The following is an 18,274-nucleotide window of genomic DNA, read 5'->3' on the forward strand; positions in this document are numbered from 1 at the left end:
GCAATGACCAGGTTCTCTGTCTTGTTTACAAACTTTAAGAAATTAAAGAGAAAATGAGAAAATATGAAAACAACACTCAATGAGAAATACAAAAATGAAAATAGGTATCCAGGACCATTGTACCCCACAGAAAGAAATGCCTACCATAGCTTTACACCAAAGGCACTTCCAGTCTTGGAGACGTAGGACACTGCCACAGGTCTTATCACAGACTGCACATTTGGCACTGACGGGCAAGTTGCCTTCTAACCACTGATGAGGCATGGCTATCTGTGGGGCAAGAGGGAAGATTGAATTAGATAGCATAAAAGCAGATAAAACAAACAACATTTAGTAATCACTCACATCAATCCCCCTTTAAAATTAATGCTATAAATAAAGTTATCTAGATTAAGAAGTATCATTCCAAAAGAAGAACTAGAAAAAGATTAGGAGGACGAGGAGAAAGAGGAGGAGGAGGTATCAATCAAGTGCAATGACTTTATAAATAGTGTTTTTAGACATGAAAACATAATCCGTACTTTGTATGCTATGCACCAAATATTTCTAGCAAAAAATAATTTTCTAAATTCCAGTCTTTTATTAATATCTATGTCCATACACTGCAGTAAGCAATGTTATATTTATCTTTATGTATACATAAATATATATGCACATAGCTTGCCAAAAAGAAGAAAGAATTTTACAGTCTTACTTTATATGTGCAAGAAGGGTCCATTCTTTGCCATCATGTAGATTATTTCCTACATGATAGTATTAGTGCTTATAAATAGAATCATTTAATATGGATAAATAGTAGATATAATTTATTATATAGTGCACTCCTAATATACACATGAAGAAAAGTATTACACTCATAGGGGGTAAAGTGACTAGCATTGAAAATGAAAAGTTGAGCTTTCTAAAATTATTTTATTACTCTTCTCAAAAAAAGGCTTGATTTAAATGCAATAATGTAAGAATTGTAAGAAAATGAACAAATTATATTTACAGTCTAGAACATATACTTTATTAGTTTAACTTTAAAATTAAAAAAAACTTTAAAGTGGTCATTTCTATTTATTAAATTCTAACAAATAATAACAGGTAGATAAACAAAGATAAATACTTAAATTTTAAAAATATTTTAAATGGCCACTTCTATTTATTAAATTCTAACAGATGATAACAGCTAGATAAATACAGGTAGCTGGTTCAAAGCTAGTTCTTTAAGATATGCAAAATACTTCTTATGTTTTCGCATTTGATCCTGGGGTTCAATTAGAATGGCAGAAAATTAGTAAATATTTAATAATGGATGATTTTAAACTAATTGGCACATTTCTAAATAAGAATTAGCTGGGAATAAGGAGCAGCAGCTAACTACAAGCTACTTTTTTTTTTTTTTAACCTTCAGCCTCTAAGACAGATATGAATGATTCCTTAGAAACACCTCCCACAAAACCCGGGGCCAGGGGTTCTCAAACTACAGCCCACGGGCCACATGTAGCCCGCTGAGGACGTTTATGCAGCCCGCTGGATTATGGCAAATGGGCTGAGGCGTGGAAACAGAGTGTGAGCTTTTGTTTTTACTCTAGTCCGGCTCTCCAACAGTCTGAGGGACAGTGAACTGGCCCCCTATTTAAAAAGTTTGAGGACCACTTTTAAGCACTGCTCAGGATTTTGGTATCCTCAGAATCTCCAGGGCTAGCAGGTAGAGCTAATCCATTCGTGCACAGGAAAAAAAATACACAACAGGCTAAAAGAAAACACATGTGCAAAAGTGTCTTGCTTTTTTCATCAAAACATAAGCAAATGGGCAAATACTACTACTCCATTACACAACATATCTCTTTCCTAACTTCCCTCAGAAATATTTCTTCAAGATCTCAAAATGTTCAGAGAAAGCTAAAAAGCTAAAAATAAAGAAGTTCAAAATTAATTTCATAACAAAACTTATACTTGATGAAAGCAGAGATATTGCTCCATCAAAAGAATTGGTTTCTCAAAGAATTCAGATAGTAAAGTGACTTACTGAATCTAGTAATGATTACCCTCATTTAATTCTGAATTCTATTTATCTGGTGCAGAAAACATGCATTTCTTGCTGTAGGAATCATGCAAAACAGGCAAAGTAGAAACTTACACCATCTTCATCCTCAATGATGTCTTTCCCAATGGAAGCTAGAGTGGTCCATTTGCAGTTATTTGTTGCTCTCACTGCACATCTTTTGTGTGCTTTAAACTTACACACTAAAAAGAAAGTATATGTGTACATCAATAATTCCTTGTTTTTTTAAAGTATCAAATGCAAATTATTCCATGAAATTAACTTCAACAGACACTAGAAAAATCCATATAATTCTGATATGAAACTCTAAGTATACTTTTGTCATTCTACATATATAGAGTCATCACATTATGTATGTACTCATGCCTATACACTTAAAATTAATGTTTCCATTTACATAGTACTTCATAAAACCCTGTCTTGTACAAAGATGCTATGAAATTAGTAGTTCAAGTATTATTATTCCCATTTTACAGAAGAAAAAACTGAAGCTCGGAAGTGAAATGATTTTTTCAAGGTCAAACAGTTAAGCAAGCATTGAAACCCAAATTTCAGGTCAGCTTTTTGGGCTTCCTGTGTATGATGCCATTGCTGTTTCATCACTTTACTTTTTTAGGAAGCTAGTATTACAGAATATAAACATGCCGTACTGTTTAATGGGGGTCTAGAAAAGAAATACACAGTTAACTCTCATTTTATCTGGTTTTTAAAAGGGGAGATAAATGAGAAGAAATTGCAAATTTATAAGAAAAGTTAAGGAAAGATTTTTTGCAAATATGTAAGAAAAATAAATGAATCTCATGGATGATATTTAATAAAAAGGTGATCAGGAGCTGGAGAGTGTTACAATTTAAAGTCTTTATTCTGATTGATAGGCATGATGATGTAATTCTGCCACTAAATTAATCACTGCAAAATATCTCACTAGGACATGACACCCAGTATTATAAGCAAAAACTAAAATCAGTTGATCAATAAACATTTATTAGGCTCCCACGATGGATGAAGCACTGAGCTTTGTGCTTGAAAGACAAAAAAAATCTAGCAAAAAAAGACACAGATCCATATATGTATATGTTTGTGCACGTGTTTATTTGTGCACATATATCTCAGTATAAACAAAATAAGGCAGCTAGGTGACAATGGATAGATTGCCAGAAATACAAATATCATAAATAAACGTGTTTGGGGTAGCTAGATCTGGAGTCAGGAAAATTTGTCTTCATGTTTCAAATATGGCTTCAGACACTCACAATATGTGTCTCTGGACATGTCTTTTAATCCTGTTTGCCTCAGTTTCCTCATCTGTAAAATGAGCTGGGGAAGAAAATAACAAACTACCCCAGTATCTTTACCAAGAAAACTCCAAATGGAGTTATGGAGAGTTAGATATAACTGAAAATGACTGATTAAAAATGACAAGTAAATACAAGGTGATTTGGAGGAAAAGGCACTGATATCATGAAAGGCTGATTAAAAATGACAACATAAATACAAGGTGACTTGGAGGAGAAGGCATTGACATCATAAAAGGCTTCCAGTAGAATATGTTGCTTAAGCTAAGCCTTGAAGAAAGGTAGGGATTCTAAGAGGCAGGAAGAAGGAAAGTGTGCATGAGGGACAGCCTGTGCAAAAGCATAGGAGTGAGAGAAGTCCAAGTGAGAGGTTCACTACGAAAATCAGTTTTAACTTTATGTACCTGGTTGCTTAGTCCAGTGTCTGCCAAATAGAAGGTGCTTAATAAATGCTTATGGAATTGACTGAGAGGTTAGCATTAGTTGTACTGCAATATGTATATATGAAAAGAATTAATGTGTAACAAAATTGGAAAGGTTGGATGAAATTAGATGGCAGAGGATTTAAAATCTTATAAAAGGGAATTTGTATTTGATCCTGAAGATAATAGGAAGCACATGGTGAAACTTCAGTGGAGAATAAAAACATAAGGCAAGCCCCAAAGATTTCATTTCTGCAGGCTACTGAATAATTTTTTTTGAAGTTCATAAAGAGAATTGACCCTATTAGGCTCCCTTTTCTTTCTTATTCTGCTCTATGAGGGCCCCATGGATCATGTTCCAGCTCCATTGGGCTATTTGCTTACCTGGGAAGCAGAGAACAGAATTATAAAGCATTCCTGCTATAAGGGACCTTGGAGTTCAAATTATCTAAGCCCTTCTCCTCCAGCCTGTAGATGAGAAAGTTCAGGGATAGAGAGATTTGGTTACTTGGCCACCAACTTGTAAATGGAAGAACTGCAACATGTCCCCAAGACTGATGCTTCAAAGTCCAGCAATCTTGTTTGCTGTTGGAACACACAAATAATGGTCTCTGTGTTCATGAGACAGAGGAGGGGAGAGAAAGCATGCACTGACCCTACAGTGTCCAGATGATCTGGGTGAGGGAAGCAGCCAAATGAAGAAACTGAGGAGGAATCCTCATTGCAAATTAAAGTCAGGAATTCGGTAGAAGGAGAATGATGGGGAAGACTACAACTGTGGGACCATAAAAATAATTTAAGAAAATCCTAAAAAGAGATTTTTTTTTCGGTTCTGGGACTAAAAGAATCCCAGGAAGCTTTTGTTGTGGTATTTGCAGGGTTAATGGTTATCTATTTATCAGTTTGGATTTTTTTTTAAATACAATCAATCTCTCTCTCTCTCTCTCTCTCTCTCTCTCTCTCTCTCTCTCTCTCTCTCTCTCTCTCTCTCTCTCTCTCCCTCCCTCCCTCCCTCCCTCCCTCCCTCCTTCCCTCCTTCCCTCCCTCCTTGTTGTCTCCCTACCTCTCTGTCTGAGATGATGATTGCTAACCTTTGGGGAACAGAACAGCACTGGAGGGTGTCCTAATGCTTCTAGGTTGTATAGGTGATTAAGCAACTACTAGGCAAGAAAGAAGAATCCTTCCAAGAGATAAAGAGAGCAATCAGTCAGTTGTCAATCAATAAGCATTTATTAAATACCTACTACATGCCAGGAACTGTGCTGAGTGATGAGAATTTAAAGAAGGACAAAACACACCCAGCTCTTAAGCAGCTCAGAATCTAATGGGAAAGACCACACACAAACAACTACTTAGAAACAAGATTTATCCACTTTAAAGTGGAGATGATCAATACAGGGAAGGCATTAGCATAAAGGGGGAATCAGAGTCTAGATCCATTGGTTCAGACTAAGTAGGCAATCCTCAGGAGTACTGGCACCAAAAAAGCCAACTATAATATATTAACATATGAAAGTACAGTAAGAAAGGTACAAATTGTTATAGAATTTTAAAGGCTGGAGAAAGGGAATAATGTATTGTAAATAGTTGCTAGCTTACACTAGACTGTAAGCTCCTTAAAAGCAGGGACTATCTTTTATCTTTCTTTATATCCCCAGTGCTTAAGAAATGTTTGTTTGGCATTTGAGTTCAAACTTGAAGGCAGTTTATTAATTAAGCAGAACAATGGGGTGGAAGGAGAAAAGGAAAAGGGCATTCTAGATAGAAGGAATAATAAGTAATAAAAGCATAGAGAGATGTAGCAGCTTCAGAAAACGACAAGGATGTGTTTGCCCAAAGCAGTGTCTGAAGAAGAATATTGAAAGATTAAACTGGAAAGAGATGTTGGAAGTGACTCAGTGAGAGATGATTTCAAAACACAACAAAACAATCTTCTGTCTGCGGAAGCATTTATTAAGTACTTTTGTCAAGAACTATACTAAGTGCTTTGCAAATATCTCATTTGATCTTTACTACAACCCTAGGAGGTAGATTCTGTTATTACTCACATGTTAAGTTAAGAAAACTGGGACAGACAGAACTTGAATCACTTGCTCAGGGTCACAAAGTTTAAGTTCCTGAAGCTAAATTTGAATTCAGATCTTCAGGATTAGCATTCTTTCCATTTTGCCACCTAAGTGCCTACAGATGGCTACCTGGGTTAATTCAGACAGTCAGACAATACTACCTATAACAAAAAATAAATAACTAGCCATAAAATATCTGTATTGAATATACATTACAGTAACAGAGGGATATTTATCCTTCTAAGCAATCACCATCATTCTTCTTATCATCATCATAGCCTTTAGGCAATTAAAGGAGAAGCAAGTTTAATAAATTATTATCAGTTCACAAAGTTAAGGAATTCTATAAATGCTGAAAAAAATAAGCTTATATATTTTTGGGGGGATCTAAATCTGTGATATCAAAAATATAGGGAACTCTTTATTTTTATATCTAAAGAAAAACTACGCACTATAACATCGTTTTAGAGAACTGCCCAGGAAAGTAATATTGTTAATAATTTTCATTGTTATGATACTTCAGAAGATGACTTTTGTTTTTAGCCTCTTACCTACAAAAATATTTTTAAGCTACTATCAGAATGACAACTACACAATAATCTTCTTCCTCTATCTAAAACAGGAATACAAAGATCAAAAGATTGGAGAATAAGCCAAGGTCTTCTGAAGGGTGTATGAACCATAATCAGATAACATTAAAACAAATGAATGAATGAATGAATGAAAGGATATTAAAGTTTCTGCTCTGATTTCTAATTCCATTTTTCCTTTATGTTCAGAAGAAACTCCTATTACATGTTGCTATTTCATGGAGCAGTTCAGTTTTTTAAATACTGGAAATTCTTTACTTTTAGCATAATGTGATACATTCTGGAAAACATACTACACAACTAAATATTTCTGCACAATTCTGTACAACTTTTACCATTTAACCTATACATTTTATGCAGAAAACAAATATCTTAATTTTTAGATGTGTGAATAAAACAGTATCATCCTAAGCATGCTCAATTTTGACCAGATTAGAAAGAGAATGAAAGATGATGAGAAGTGACATATAGGACTACTTTATTATTACAATTATTATTTTCATCTAGAATTTCTATGTATAGAAATTGAAGCGGTAGGTCACATATATATATATATATATATATGTATATATATATATATATATATGTATATATATGTATATATATATATATATATATATATATATATATATACAAAGTAATTCAATAACAAATATATAAGTAATAATCCCTAGAATCTGAGATTCCACTCAAAAGACTCTAGAAGATAACAAGGAACATAGCCTTAATGCTTTCATCATTTAACATACAGATTATTAAAACCAAGCCAGTTTTTGCAAAAAGAAAGTATCTCATGATAAAGAACATGATCTAAAAGCTGAAGGAAGAATAGTACATTACTAGCTGTGGGTAGCATCCGATTATATTGTTATTGGCTGTTAAGAAATGAAATTTTAAAAGCAAATTAATTAAATTTGCTAAAATATTTCTTCCAAATTTTAGAAGTATTTTTTTTTCTTTTTAAAAATATATTTATTTACTTTGTTAAACATTTGCCAATTGCATATAAACAAATATTTAACATTAATTTTTTTAATTATGAATTCTATATTCTCCTCTTTCCAGCTCCTACCCCCTGAGAAGGCAAGCAGTATGACAATGATTATACACTTCTCTGGAGGTGGAAAGCATTTTTCATGATAGGTTTTTAGGAATTGTCTTAGATCATTGTTTAGATCAGAATAGCTAACTCACCTTATCATCATGACAACATTGATGTTCCTTTTACAAGGTGCTCCTAGTTCTGGTCCCTTCACTTTACATAGATTTCTATAAGACTTCCAAGGTTTTCTGTGAAACTATCTTGCTCAAAATTTCTTATAATATAATAAATGTATAAATATAATATAAGAAACAGATTATATAATAAATAAATATAATAATAATAAATAAAATAATATTCCATCACAATCACATACTACAATGTGTTCAGCTTTTCCCCAATTAATGAGCAAGCCAATTTGCCCCTTCCCTCCTCTCAATAGATACATTAAAAAAAAAACCATAAATATACAAAATTCTTCAAAAGACCTGAAATTAGATGAATGAATAATCTACAGTTGATCCTTGATGCAAAAATTCTCTTTGTCATTATTAAGCTTTAGATTATGATATAAAGCTATTATGAGATAATAATAACTAAAGGAGGATCCAAAGTAAAAAAAAAAATGTTAATTTCCAAAGATCCCATAAATCAAGAACACCTTGTGAGTAATGCTACCTTGACACACTCAAAAGGTAAACTTCAGTGTCTTGTAGAATTTCATGAAATTTTCTAAGTGTCCAAGAATACTAATAAGCAATATGTCACAGCTTCTAAAATGAGACCAGAAAAATAATTAAGGAGGTAACTTGATTGCAATGCTTCAAAAAACAGTTCCAATGTAGGACTGTTAGGAGGTGCAGTGGATAAAGCAGCAGTCCTGAAGTCAGGAAGACCTGAGTTCAAATCTGATCTCAGACACTTAACACTTCTTAGCTGTGTGACCCTGGGCAAGTCACTTAACCCCAATTGCCTCAGCCCAAAAAAAAAAAAAAAAAAAAAAAAAAGTTCCAATGAAGATATTTTGATCAAGTAAAGAAAACTCCTTTATTTATTGGATATACTTTTTTACTGAATGAAGGTTCTAAATGTCCTGCTTTAGTAGCACCATAATTTCCTTGTTTTATTATTAAATGTCTAAGCAATTGTATAATGTTTATTTCCAGCTTACTTCTCTCCAAATAATGTAAGTAGCTTAATAGAATTCCAGGACAAATTTCATCAATAGAGTATCCTATTTATTCTAGTCAAACCATTTTCTTTAGTTTGGGAAGTGAGAAAGGGCAATAAGGCCTTTGATCCAGATTGAAATAAATTATTCACCTCCTAGAAAGTGCATTGGTTTTTTTAGACTGGTAAATAAACTTAAACTACATATTTAATGAATAAAATAACAATTTAAAAAATGCTACAAATTTGGAAGACTTGATATGCCTCCCCCAAATCTGATTTGAAAGTGAATAGACCCATAATGCAACTTGAGAGTACAAAACTTCATAAATTTTATCATTTACAATCTGAGTCTTCTTATAAATTCCCACATGTAATAATAAATCACTTGACGGGAAGATCTATGGTAATGTTGCATTGCAGGCTGCAGACCATAATTTAAAACCACTCATCTAATGATTAAAATCAAGAGTCTATTACTTGTATAATGACTCAATTATAAGGCACCATCTATTATAGACTACTCAAAATAATTTTGTCTTGTAGATCAACAATAAAAAGGGCTATAATATGCTTATAAGTGAAAGGAAAGTCATCATAGTGTAGTAAATAGAAGGCTAGTTTGGGATCAAAAAGAGCAGAGCTCATTTTCTACTCTCTCACTATCTGTAGTCACAGAAAATTCACTTAGAATTTGCTTAGTCTCCATTTCCTCACATTTGCAAAATATAGTACCTATATCCCAAAATTGTTGTGAGTTTCAAATAAGATAAATATATAAAGGATGTAGCAAACATTAAATCATTATTGTTATTGTTATTATTGTAATGGGCAATTAAGTTTAAAATCCAATGCCTCTAAAAGAAAATTTGATTTTATTTAACTATTTTTAATAAATGCTATTCTCAGTGTAGCACAATGGAGAGAGGACTGGACTTGGGTTCAAGTCCCAGCTCAGATGCTTACTAACTGTATCACCCTAGTCAAGTCACTTAATCTATTTAAATCTTAAGTTTCCTCCATTATAAAATGGAAATAATGATAGTGGCTACTTTACAATGTCATTGTGACTATAAAATAAGAAAATACATGTACAATTCTTTTGTAAACTTCAATGAAGTTTGTAATTTGATCTATTATTATAATTCCAATTCATCAGTCAAATAATAAGTCAAAATCATACAAATAAAAAACTAACAAGGTTAATTTAGTTTTACTGTTACACCAATCCAAATATCAAAAGGCTACTTTACAAAACTAGATAGAATAACAACAAAATTCATCTAGAGAAATAAAGATCTAGAATGTCTAGGAAAATTAATATGAAACAATAGTCATAAAAACCATCATCAATGTACACTGACATTGTGCAAGGTACATCAATGGAACAAATTAGCTAAGGGAGAATAACAAACAACGGAACTCAATAAACCAATGTTTTATAAAGTAGAAACCAAATTATTTGGGCAAGAATCCAGTATTTGATTTTTTTTAAATTTCTGGAAAGTTGGAAAGCAGTTTGGCATAAATTAATCTTAAACCAATAAATTCTAAATGGATATCTTATCTTAGTATTAAAGATCATAATATTGTGAGTTCAAATCTAGTCTTAGATACTTAACACTTCTTAGCTCTGCCACCCTGAGTAAATCATTTAATCCCAATTGCTTAGCAATATCTATATATACATATGTATATACATATATATAAACTATTAATAATCATATGAAAGAATGCTCCAAAATACTATTAATAAGAGAAACACAAATTAAAACAATCTTAAGATTTCACTTCAAAACTTACAAATTGACAAAGATGATAAAAGATAGGAAGTCAGTATTGGAGTAATCTAATATATTTTTGATGGAATCGTGAATCAGCACAACTACTCTGAAAAACAATTTGAAATTATGCAAATGGAGGTCACTGAAATATCTGTATCTTTTCATACAGAGATTCTACTTCCAATCTTACCCCAAGGAGTAATTGATAAGAAGAAAGTCTCCCTGCCATCTGAGTGAATCCCTTCCACTCTCACCATGGTCTGGAACAAGTTTAGCTCCAGGATATTTGCCAAGAATTTCTCTAGCTATCCCAAAGTTCCCCCTGGATCCGGGGCATGCTCAGTAGGTATGCTTAGATTAGGTGGACTTGGACAGTGTCATTCTCCATGTGGCTTTATTAATCTACTTCACTGCTGTTGCCTTCCTCCAGCACAACAAGACCTGTTCGAATGGCTCCATGGACCAGGTGATATCCATTTGATTCCTGATGAGTTGGCTAGGCAGAGAGTCCAATAACCTCTTGACTCTTTCCTTGTCAGCCGACTATCTTTGTAGTCATATGTCAACATCTACTATATGATGGTCGATCTGTTAATGGTGTCCCTTTCCCGCTACTACAAATACAAAAACCAACGTTCTTTAATATCCTCCATTAATGTGGCTTTCCTTTTCTTCTCTTTGGGGGCAGTATCAACTAGCATCTTCCCCCTCCTCAATCCCACAGGAAGTCTTCAAGGGTGTGATCTTCCTGTTTATGAAAACTCTTTACCAAATAGATTACTGGTTACATTATTGGCTCCATCTCCAGTTTCTTATACCTGCTGCCTTGTCCGCCCCAGATCTACACCAATTTCCATAGGAAGTCCTATCATGGTATCTATACTTCCTATTTGCCCTAGTGATTTAGAATGCCATGTATGAGGTATGGCTAAGTAGGCTGCTAAGAAGTAGATCTTCATTCAGTTCCTCATCTATAGAAAGTAATGCTTCTTCCTTGGGATAGAGCCTGTGTGCCAAGGGCAAGTCAAAGAAATCCAAAAGATGGAGAAGAACTTGGAAGGGAAATAGTGCCACTGCCTACCCAATAGCTGGGATGTATTTAAGTACTAAGAAGGGAGCTTGGGGTGGGAAGAAGTAGAGAAACTCTCCTGCTTTCTGCTGCTTTACTTGTCTGAGTTCTGCTCTCAGATCTCTGAAAGTTTCCCTGAGTACTCTCCCAGCCTCCAGGAACCAGGACCCCCTTCTCCAAAAATCATATCACTGGTCCCCAAATGAAGGCTTCCAAACAGAGCAGGATGGCCAGGAATTTATGGTGGAAGAATTGGGCTCTTTTCCAATGAGGGACACCAAATCATATACCCTCAAGCCATCCCTCAGCAGGGTTGTACCCACTTCCCTTATTTCCCCAAGTTTATCAACCCTTAGTCCCTTAGGAACCAGCACAACCACAACTTGACTAACAACTTCTCCTTCTCTTATATTTTACCCAGCACCATAAAACCCTTCCAAGTGAGAACAGTCAAAAATAAGTATCTCCATATATACAAATATATGTATAGTAGCACTTTTTGTGATGCAAAGAATTGGAAAACAAATGTATGCACATTGATTGGGGGGATAGTTAAACAAATGATGGTATGTAAATTATTAGAATATTATCATGCTATAAGAAATGATGGATATATAAAGTCATAGAAAGAGTTACATAATCTGATGCAAGTTAAGAAAACCAAAGCAAAAAAATATAATATACACAATGACTTTTATTGAGTCATTTCAGTCATGTCTACCTCTTCCTGACCCTGTTTGGTATTTTCTTGGCAAAATACCAAAATAGTTTACCAGAAGTTTCCTCCCCAGCTTATCTTACAGATGGGGAAACTGAGACAAACAGAATTAAGTGACTTGTCCAGAGTCATATAGCTAACAAATGTCTGAGGTTGGATTTGGACTCAGGAAGATGAATCTTTCTGACTCCAGACCCAGTACTTTATCCACTGTACCATCTAGTTGTCCCTATACAATAACTATAACAGTGAAAATGAAAAGACCCACAAGTTATTAAAAAATAAATATTGCAAGTTACAAAGAAGAAACATGTATCTAAAGAAGAGAAATGAGAAGATATCCATCCCCACCTCACTCTTTTGTAAAGGTGGGAGATAATTGCTGTAGTACATAGTTCTCTGTGAAAAAAGATGAAGGAAGGATATTGGGAGAAATGCTGTTATTATTTTTCTTAAAGACAAAAATGTATTTTTAAAAGGAAAAATAGGCCAAATATTTTAAAATTTTTAAAGTATTAAAGGAAATTAAAGATTCATATAGCTAACTGTAAATTTTAAAACCATTAACACTGTTCTAAACTATAAATAATATGTAGAAAATAATAAACAAATGACCAATAAAAGAACATATTGTACACTCAAGTAGTTCCATAAATTCTCCTAATAACTACTAAAGAAATGCAAATTAAAACAATTGTTAGGTTCTACCTCACATCCATCAAATTGTCAAAGCTGACAAAAATGATAAATATTGAAGAAGTTAATGGGAAAAGAAGAACATTGATTCACTCTTGATAGAACTGTGAATTGGCCCAACTGTTTTGGAAAGCAATTTGAAATCCTGTACAAAAAGATACTAAACTATGCATGCCCTCTGACCCAAGAATAACAAATGTTTCTGACTGATTTATTGATCAAATACCACTATCTATACCCTAAAGAGAACAAAGAAAAAGAAAAAGTTCCTATAGGTAAAAATATTTATAGATTTATTTTGTGTGTGTGTGTGTGTGTGATGGCTAAGAAAATTCCTGGAAGTTAAGGAAATGTCCATCCCTTAAAGAATGATTAAGCAAACTGAGACAAAAGATGGTTTCAAAGAGAGATAGAAAGACCTGTATTAAATGATGTCAAATGAAATCAAAAGAACCAGAATAACAATTTTAAATATAGCATCAATACTGTAAAATTGATCAGTTCTAAAAGATTTTGATTAAATTATCAATTACAATTCCCGAGATTAACAAACAAGAATGCTACATATCCCATGACAGAGAGATGAAGAGCATTGTCATTAATATATAAAATAAGAACTGCATTATCATACATAAACAATATGAGAATTTTTTTTGCTTGATTTAAGTAATGGAGGATTGGTTTTCTCCCTCCTTCCTTTCCTCCTTCCTTCCCTCCTTCCAGAGGAAAAGAGAAAAAAAGAAAGCTTCATAATTGAAACAATTAGAAATCTGTGCATATGGATATGTTTAAAAACAAAATATTGCTATAAAATTGGAAAACAGAAGATTTACTCAAAAAAAGCTGCCAGTAATTTTGGAGGATCAATGCTTCACTTATTTTGGCTAACATTTCTTACACATTGGTCTTTTCCATTTTTATCACATCTTCTTTTAAAACAAATAAATTTCAAAGTTATTCCTAAGTGTAGAACACAACTTGATACTAAAATAAACTCTAACCACTAAAGTCAATATTTTATAAAAGCTATGACAGTCTCAACCTTCTCTTGTACTCATATGGAATGTTTTTTTTCTGTCATTAATAGTTCTTTGTTTATTTTAAAGCTCATTAACAGTTGGTCTCTCCTTTTTTTCCTGTCATTAATAGTTCTTTGTTTATTTTAAAAGAGGTAGAAGCTCTTACATCTTATTCTTACATTTTCAGGACACAATGAAGTGAGAGAAAAAGTCATTGAATATATTACCTTCACAAGACAGGCCATGGGAAGTAACTCCAGAAAGACTCTCTCGGCACACGTTACAAAAGGTAGGTCGAGCATGGGAGCAGGCATACCAGTTATGCATCCCTGAGAAATGTTCCACATTAAACTGTGCCGCCTATTAAAGAAAAAGTTAAGAAAAATTTGCAAGTACCAAATGTGACTCTTGATATAATTAGGAGATATGTATATATTGAAAAAATACAAAATAATATGAAAATTAAAAGTGAGATATAAAAAGTATAGTACTTTCATTTAAATTATATATAATATACATATATATATACACAAAAAATATATAGAAATACCCTATCTATATGTATTTATTTTAGTCTAACAGAACTCTGGTGATTGTTGATTTTGGAACAGCAACATGATACAGTGAAAAGGATTTTATTTTACCTCATAAAGTTCCCTTGACTGTACAGACTTCAGTAAACTGATCCAGTCTTCCATTTCCTTTCTGTTTTCAGCACACAATACCAATCTCCTGAATGGGGTGATTATCTGAAAGAGATTTCTCAATTTAATGATTCCAAATAACAAAGAAGAAATTATAACATCTGCCAAAGCAATTCCATTTTCTACCTCTTTGCAATTCCTTAGTGATGAAAACAAAATGCACTCTATAAACATACATACAATTTATCTTGAACCATAATACAATGTTTAAAATATAAAGCTTTTATCTAGAGGAAAATTATTTTCATTCTTGATCTTTAAGAGTCTCTCTTTGTTATTTACATTATTGCTTATAATATTTTTATATGATCTAGGCAAATTGAGAAGCAAAGAAAAAATCTGTTTCTTTATAAGGATATATCAAATAAATTTCAAAACAATACTAAATCTTTCTAAAGAATTACATTATGAATGCTTCAAGAATAAATTGTAATAAAGGGGGAAAACAGGTACATCAAGTCTGTTTAGTACTTCATTTCTATTGAATTTACTATACCAGTAAACATTTGGTTTGTAATGAAATAGTATTATTAAGTGGCAATGTTATATTTGGGGTCTATTGACTTGAATTTTAAGCACAGATTTAACTTAATGGAAATTAAAGCCCTGGAGGTCAAGTGAGGAGCATGCAGAAGAAATGGGAAAAAGAAGGCTCTTTCAGCTATTTTGAGTTAAAAAAAAAAAAGACGCTTTATTTTCCAAATCATTATATAATACTATACATTTTTGGTTCACTAATATAAAGCAAACAAACCATATTAAGAAATGTTAGACTTTCTTTATATTATGACAGCATGTGCAACTTTGTAAAGAACCCAAATTCCTGAACACTAAACTTCACTTAGAAATCCAAATTAATCTCAGGAAAAATAGTTAAAAACGGGAAAAAATCACAATCTAGAACAGAAATTGCTTCAGATTGCCAACTAAAATCAAAAGCACATCAATTTTAAATGAGCATTTGTTATATCTTCATTAAAAAAATCTCTCCATAGCATTATACATTTATTCCATATTTCATGTCTTAGCTTGATTCCATGAAACAAAAACTAAACATTTTAAGTGGCTTTTTCTTTCCATTAATTCATGATAGGAGAAAAACCAAAGCAAAAGTAATAGTTATAAAAAATATACATTTGTGTGTAAAAGAAAAAGAGAGAGAGAGAGAGAGATCCAATCAGTCTTAGCCACTCACCCAGTCACTGCCAGACTTTCTCTGCTGTTGATTTGGGCTCTGCAGTACCTCATTAAGTTCAGTTGCACTTTAATATATCTGCCCAAACTGTCAAGTGCAGCAGGCAACCAGTCACATGGGCAAATAGTTCAAACCTTTCAGTTTGGGGCATTTTTTTAACTGCATATGGAATTGAAAGGCATTTCACTTAGTTCTTTCCTTCAGTTTTCTACTACTCTCTTTTTAGAGCTCATTAACAGTTGGTCTCTCCTCTTCCTGAATAAATAGTTAATGCAAAGAGCAATGCTTCTCTCATTACTTAGAAGCCAAATGGATGCTTTATTACTTGAAAATGTTTTTTTTTCCCTAGGACAGCTCATCAAATGAAACAGAGAGAAGCCAGTAAATCATAATACACTCCTGGCTCCAGGAGCCAGCAGAGTGCTCCAGAAATCTCTAGGCTTTACTGAATTTACTGATATTACCAGAACAAATACTTCCAAAAGCATGTTATTTCTCTTCATCCTATATGACAGCACTACAAGAATTCTCTTTGTTATATAGCAAGAAAAGAATTCCTACTACAAATAAACCACAGTATTTGTTTGTCTTCTCAACTTTTACATTTTAATGGTAGAATTCTATCTAAAGTACAATGAACGAATAAAGTTTTAATCCCTTTTTTCCTAAAAGCCAGTCATTTTTAATAGGCAAAAAGATTATATAAGGAGAAAATGTAATTGTTTTGCTTTTTTAAAAAATTGACTCTATTTAAATGCCTCAAGTCAATCAATCAACAGGTGTTTATTAAGCATCTACTATGTACCAGGCACTGTATACCATATGCTAGAGAAATAAATACAAAAAATGAAATTATTCCTTTTCTACAGGAGTTTATATTCTAATGTTCAAGTATTTTTCAGTAATAACATGGTTAAATATGGTTATAATATCGTTGTTGTTTGTCTTTTGTTCTCGAAAAGTACCACGACATGGAAGTAAACTGGATTTAAGTGAGAGAGGGCTAGTATAGGTCACCTGCCTCACTTTCTCCTCCAGAGCCATCTGGGTTCAGTGGCAAGATATAGATCAATGAAGATGACCTTAGATGACATGAGAGACCTTGGTCTTTTTAAGCTAAAGTCTTCAACAGGTCTCAATTTGACTGAGGCTGTCTCTATTCAGTGACTAAACTAGGGTAGCAATTGAGGCAAAAAATCTTTTCCACTTAAGCCAAAAAAAACAAAAACAAACAAACAAAAAAACAAAAAAACCACTAAATAAATAAATAAATCTAAAAGGGGAAAATCTTCATGGTGTCTGACCAAAGGAGAAAAAATTACTACTCATATTCAATCTGAGTTTGTCAGGACCCAAACAGTGACCAAATGGGGCTTGGTCTAGGACCTGTTGGTGGCCAGTAAGAATCAGATTGGTTTTAGTTTAAGGCTTGGTCCTTAAGAAAAATATCTAACTACTAAACCCCAGAATACTTTGAGAGGATTGCATATGTATATAAACTTCATATTCTCATGAAATAAAACAGAATTTAGTTGACTCATTTTAAAATCAATACTTGTAAAATTAGTGTTATATTAAAGACAAAACAACTTTTGTGCATACAAAAATAAATATTATAAAGTTGAAGGCAGTTCTTGCATTATGTACTCTAGACAAATCAATGTTTTGCCTTTACAAAGTACTACCCAGGAACAGCAAGAAGATATAAGAAATATCCTTCATTCCCTGCTGCTACTTACTTTTGGAATTTCTTGTCAGTTCCTCTCTTCCCCTTTCCTAGGATGCTAAAGGGGCTCACTACCTCTATCTATCTACTCCTAACCAGATAGCAATTCTTTTTCACCTCTTCCAGAGTGGAATCTGTGGTGGCAAGGGATGAGGGCAGTAATGAATGAGAAAGGAAAGAAGAGGGTCCCACTGTATCCTCACTTATCCCAGAAACATCCCCAATTAGCATCCAGCTTAACTCTCCAAATAACCCCCATCCAAAGGCCTGGCCTTCACTTCAGAGTTCAAGACCAATTCAAAGGAAGAAAAGTCTAGGCGACCCAGAATATGATTTTCCTCTGAAGCACAGAATCTTATTTTCAGTCTCATGTACAGATATACATTTAGTACACATATAGATACATTTAATATCAATGTATCCATGACAGAAAGGGAGGGGCGAAACCTTGATAAGAAGCAGTGGCAATAAACAGAAAAGATGGCTGGTGAAGTAGTGAAGTATGAGTTCTTATCTCCAGCACCTGAATGTCCTCTGTCACTCCCTTCACCTCCCCAATTCCCCAAAACCCTTCAGAGCTACCCTTTTGAAGTCCTTGCCACAATGGCTTGAGAGTTGGGAAAGTTTCCAATCCCAGGGCCCACTGAGTGGGAGAAAAGGGAGAAAAGGAGAGTCCCACTTCCCCTGAATGATTCTGAATGTCTTAAGTCAAAATTTGGAATGCATTG

At 33.3% G+C, this 18,274-nt stretch overlaps 1 protein-coding gene across 8 annotated transcripts in view; it reads right to left on the bottom strand.

The window, feature by feature from the left end:
- The window catches only part of DGKH (diacylglycerol kinase eta), a 210,182-nt gene that overhangs the window by 72,810 nt on the left and 119,098 nt on the right, over nucleotides 1-18,274 (bottom strand). For all 8 annotated transcript variants that reach the window (XM_074299184.1, XM_074299187.1, XM_074299182.1 and 5 more), the window contains 4 exons: nucleotides 14,566-14,670; nucleotides 14,149-14,281; nucleotides 2,126-2,232; nucleotides 145-270 (listed from right to left, as the gene is read on the bottom strand). In XM_074299184.1, the coding sequence (XP_074155285.1) occupies nucleotides 145-270; nucleotides 2,126-2,232; nucleotides 14,149-14,281; nucleotides 14,566-14,670 (471 nt within the window). The remainder of the gene's footprint in view (nucleotides 1-144; nucleotides 271-2,125; nucleotides 2,233-14,148; nucleotides 14,282-14,565; nucleotides 14,671-18,274) is intronic.

Source organism: Sminthopsis crassicaudata, chromosome 3 (assembly GCF_048593235.1).
Source record: "Sminthopsis crassicaudata isolate SCR6 chromosome 3, ASM4859323v1, whole genome shotgun sequence".
In the NCBI taxonomy this organism is placed as follows: domain Eukaryota; kingdom Metazoa; phylum Chordata; class Mammalia; order Dasyuromorphia; family Dasyuridae; genus Sminthopsis; species Sminthopsis crassicaudata.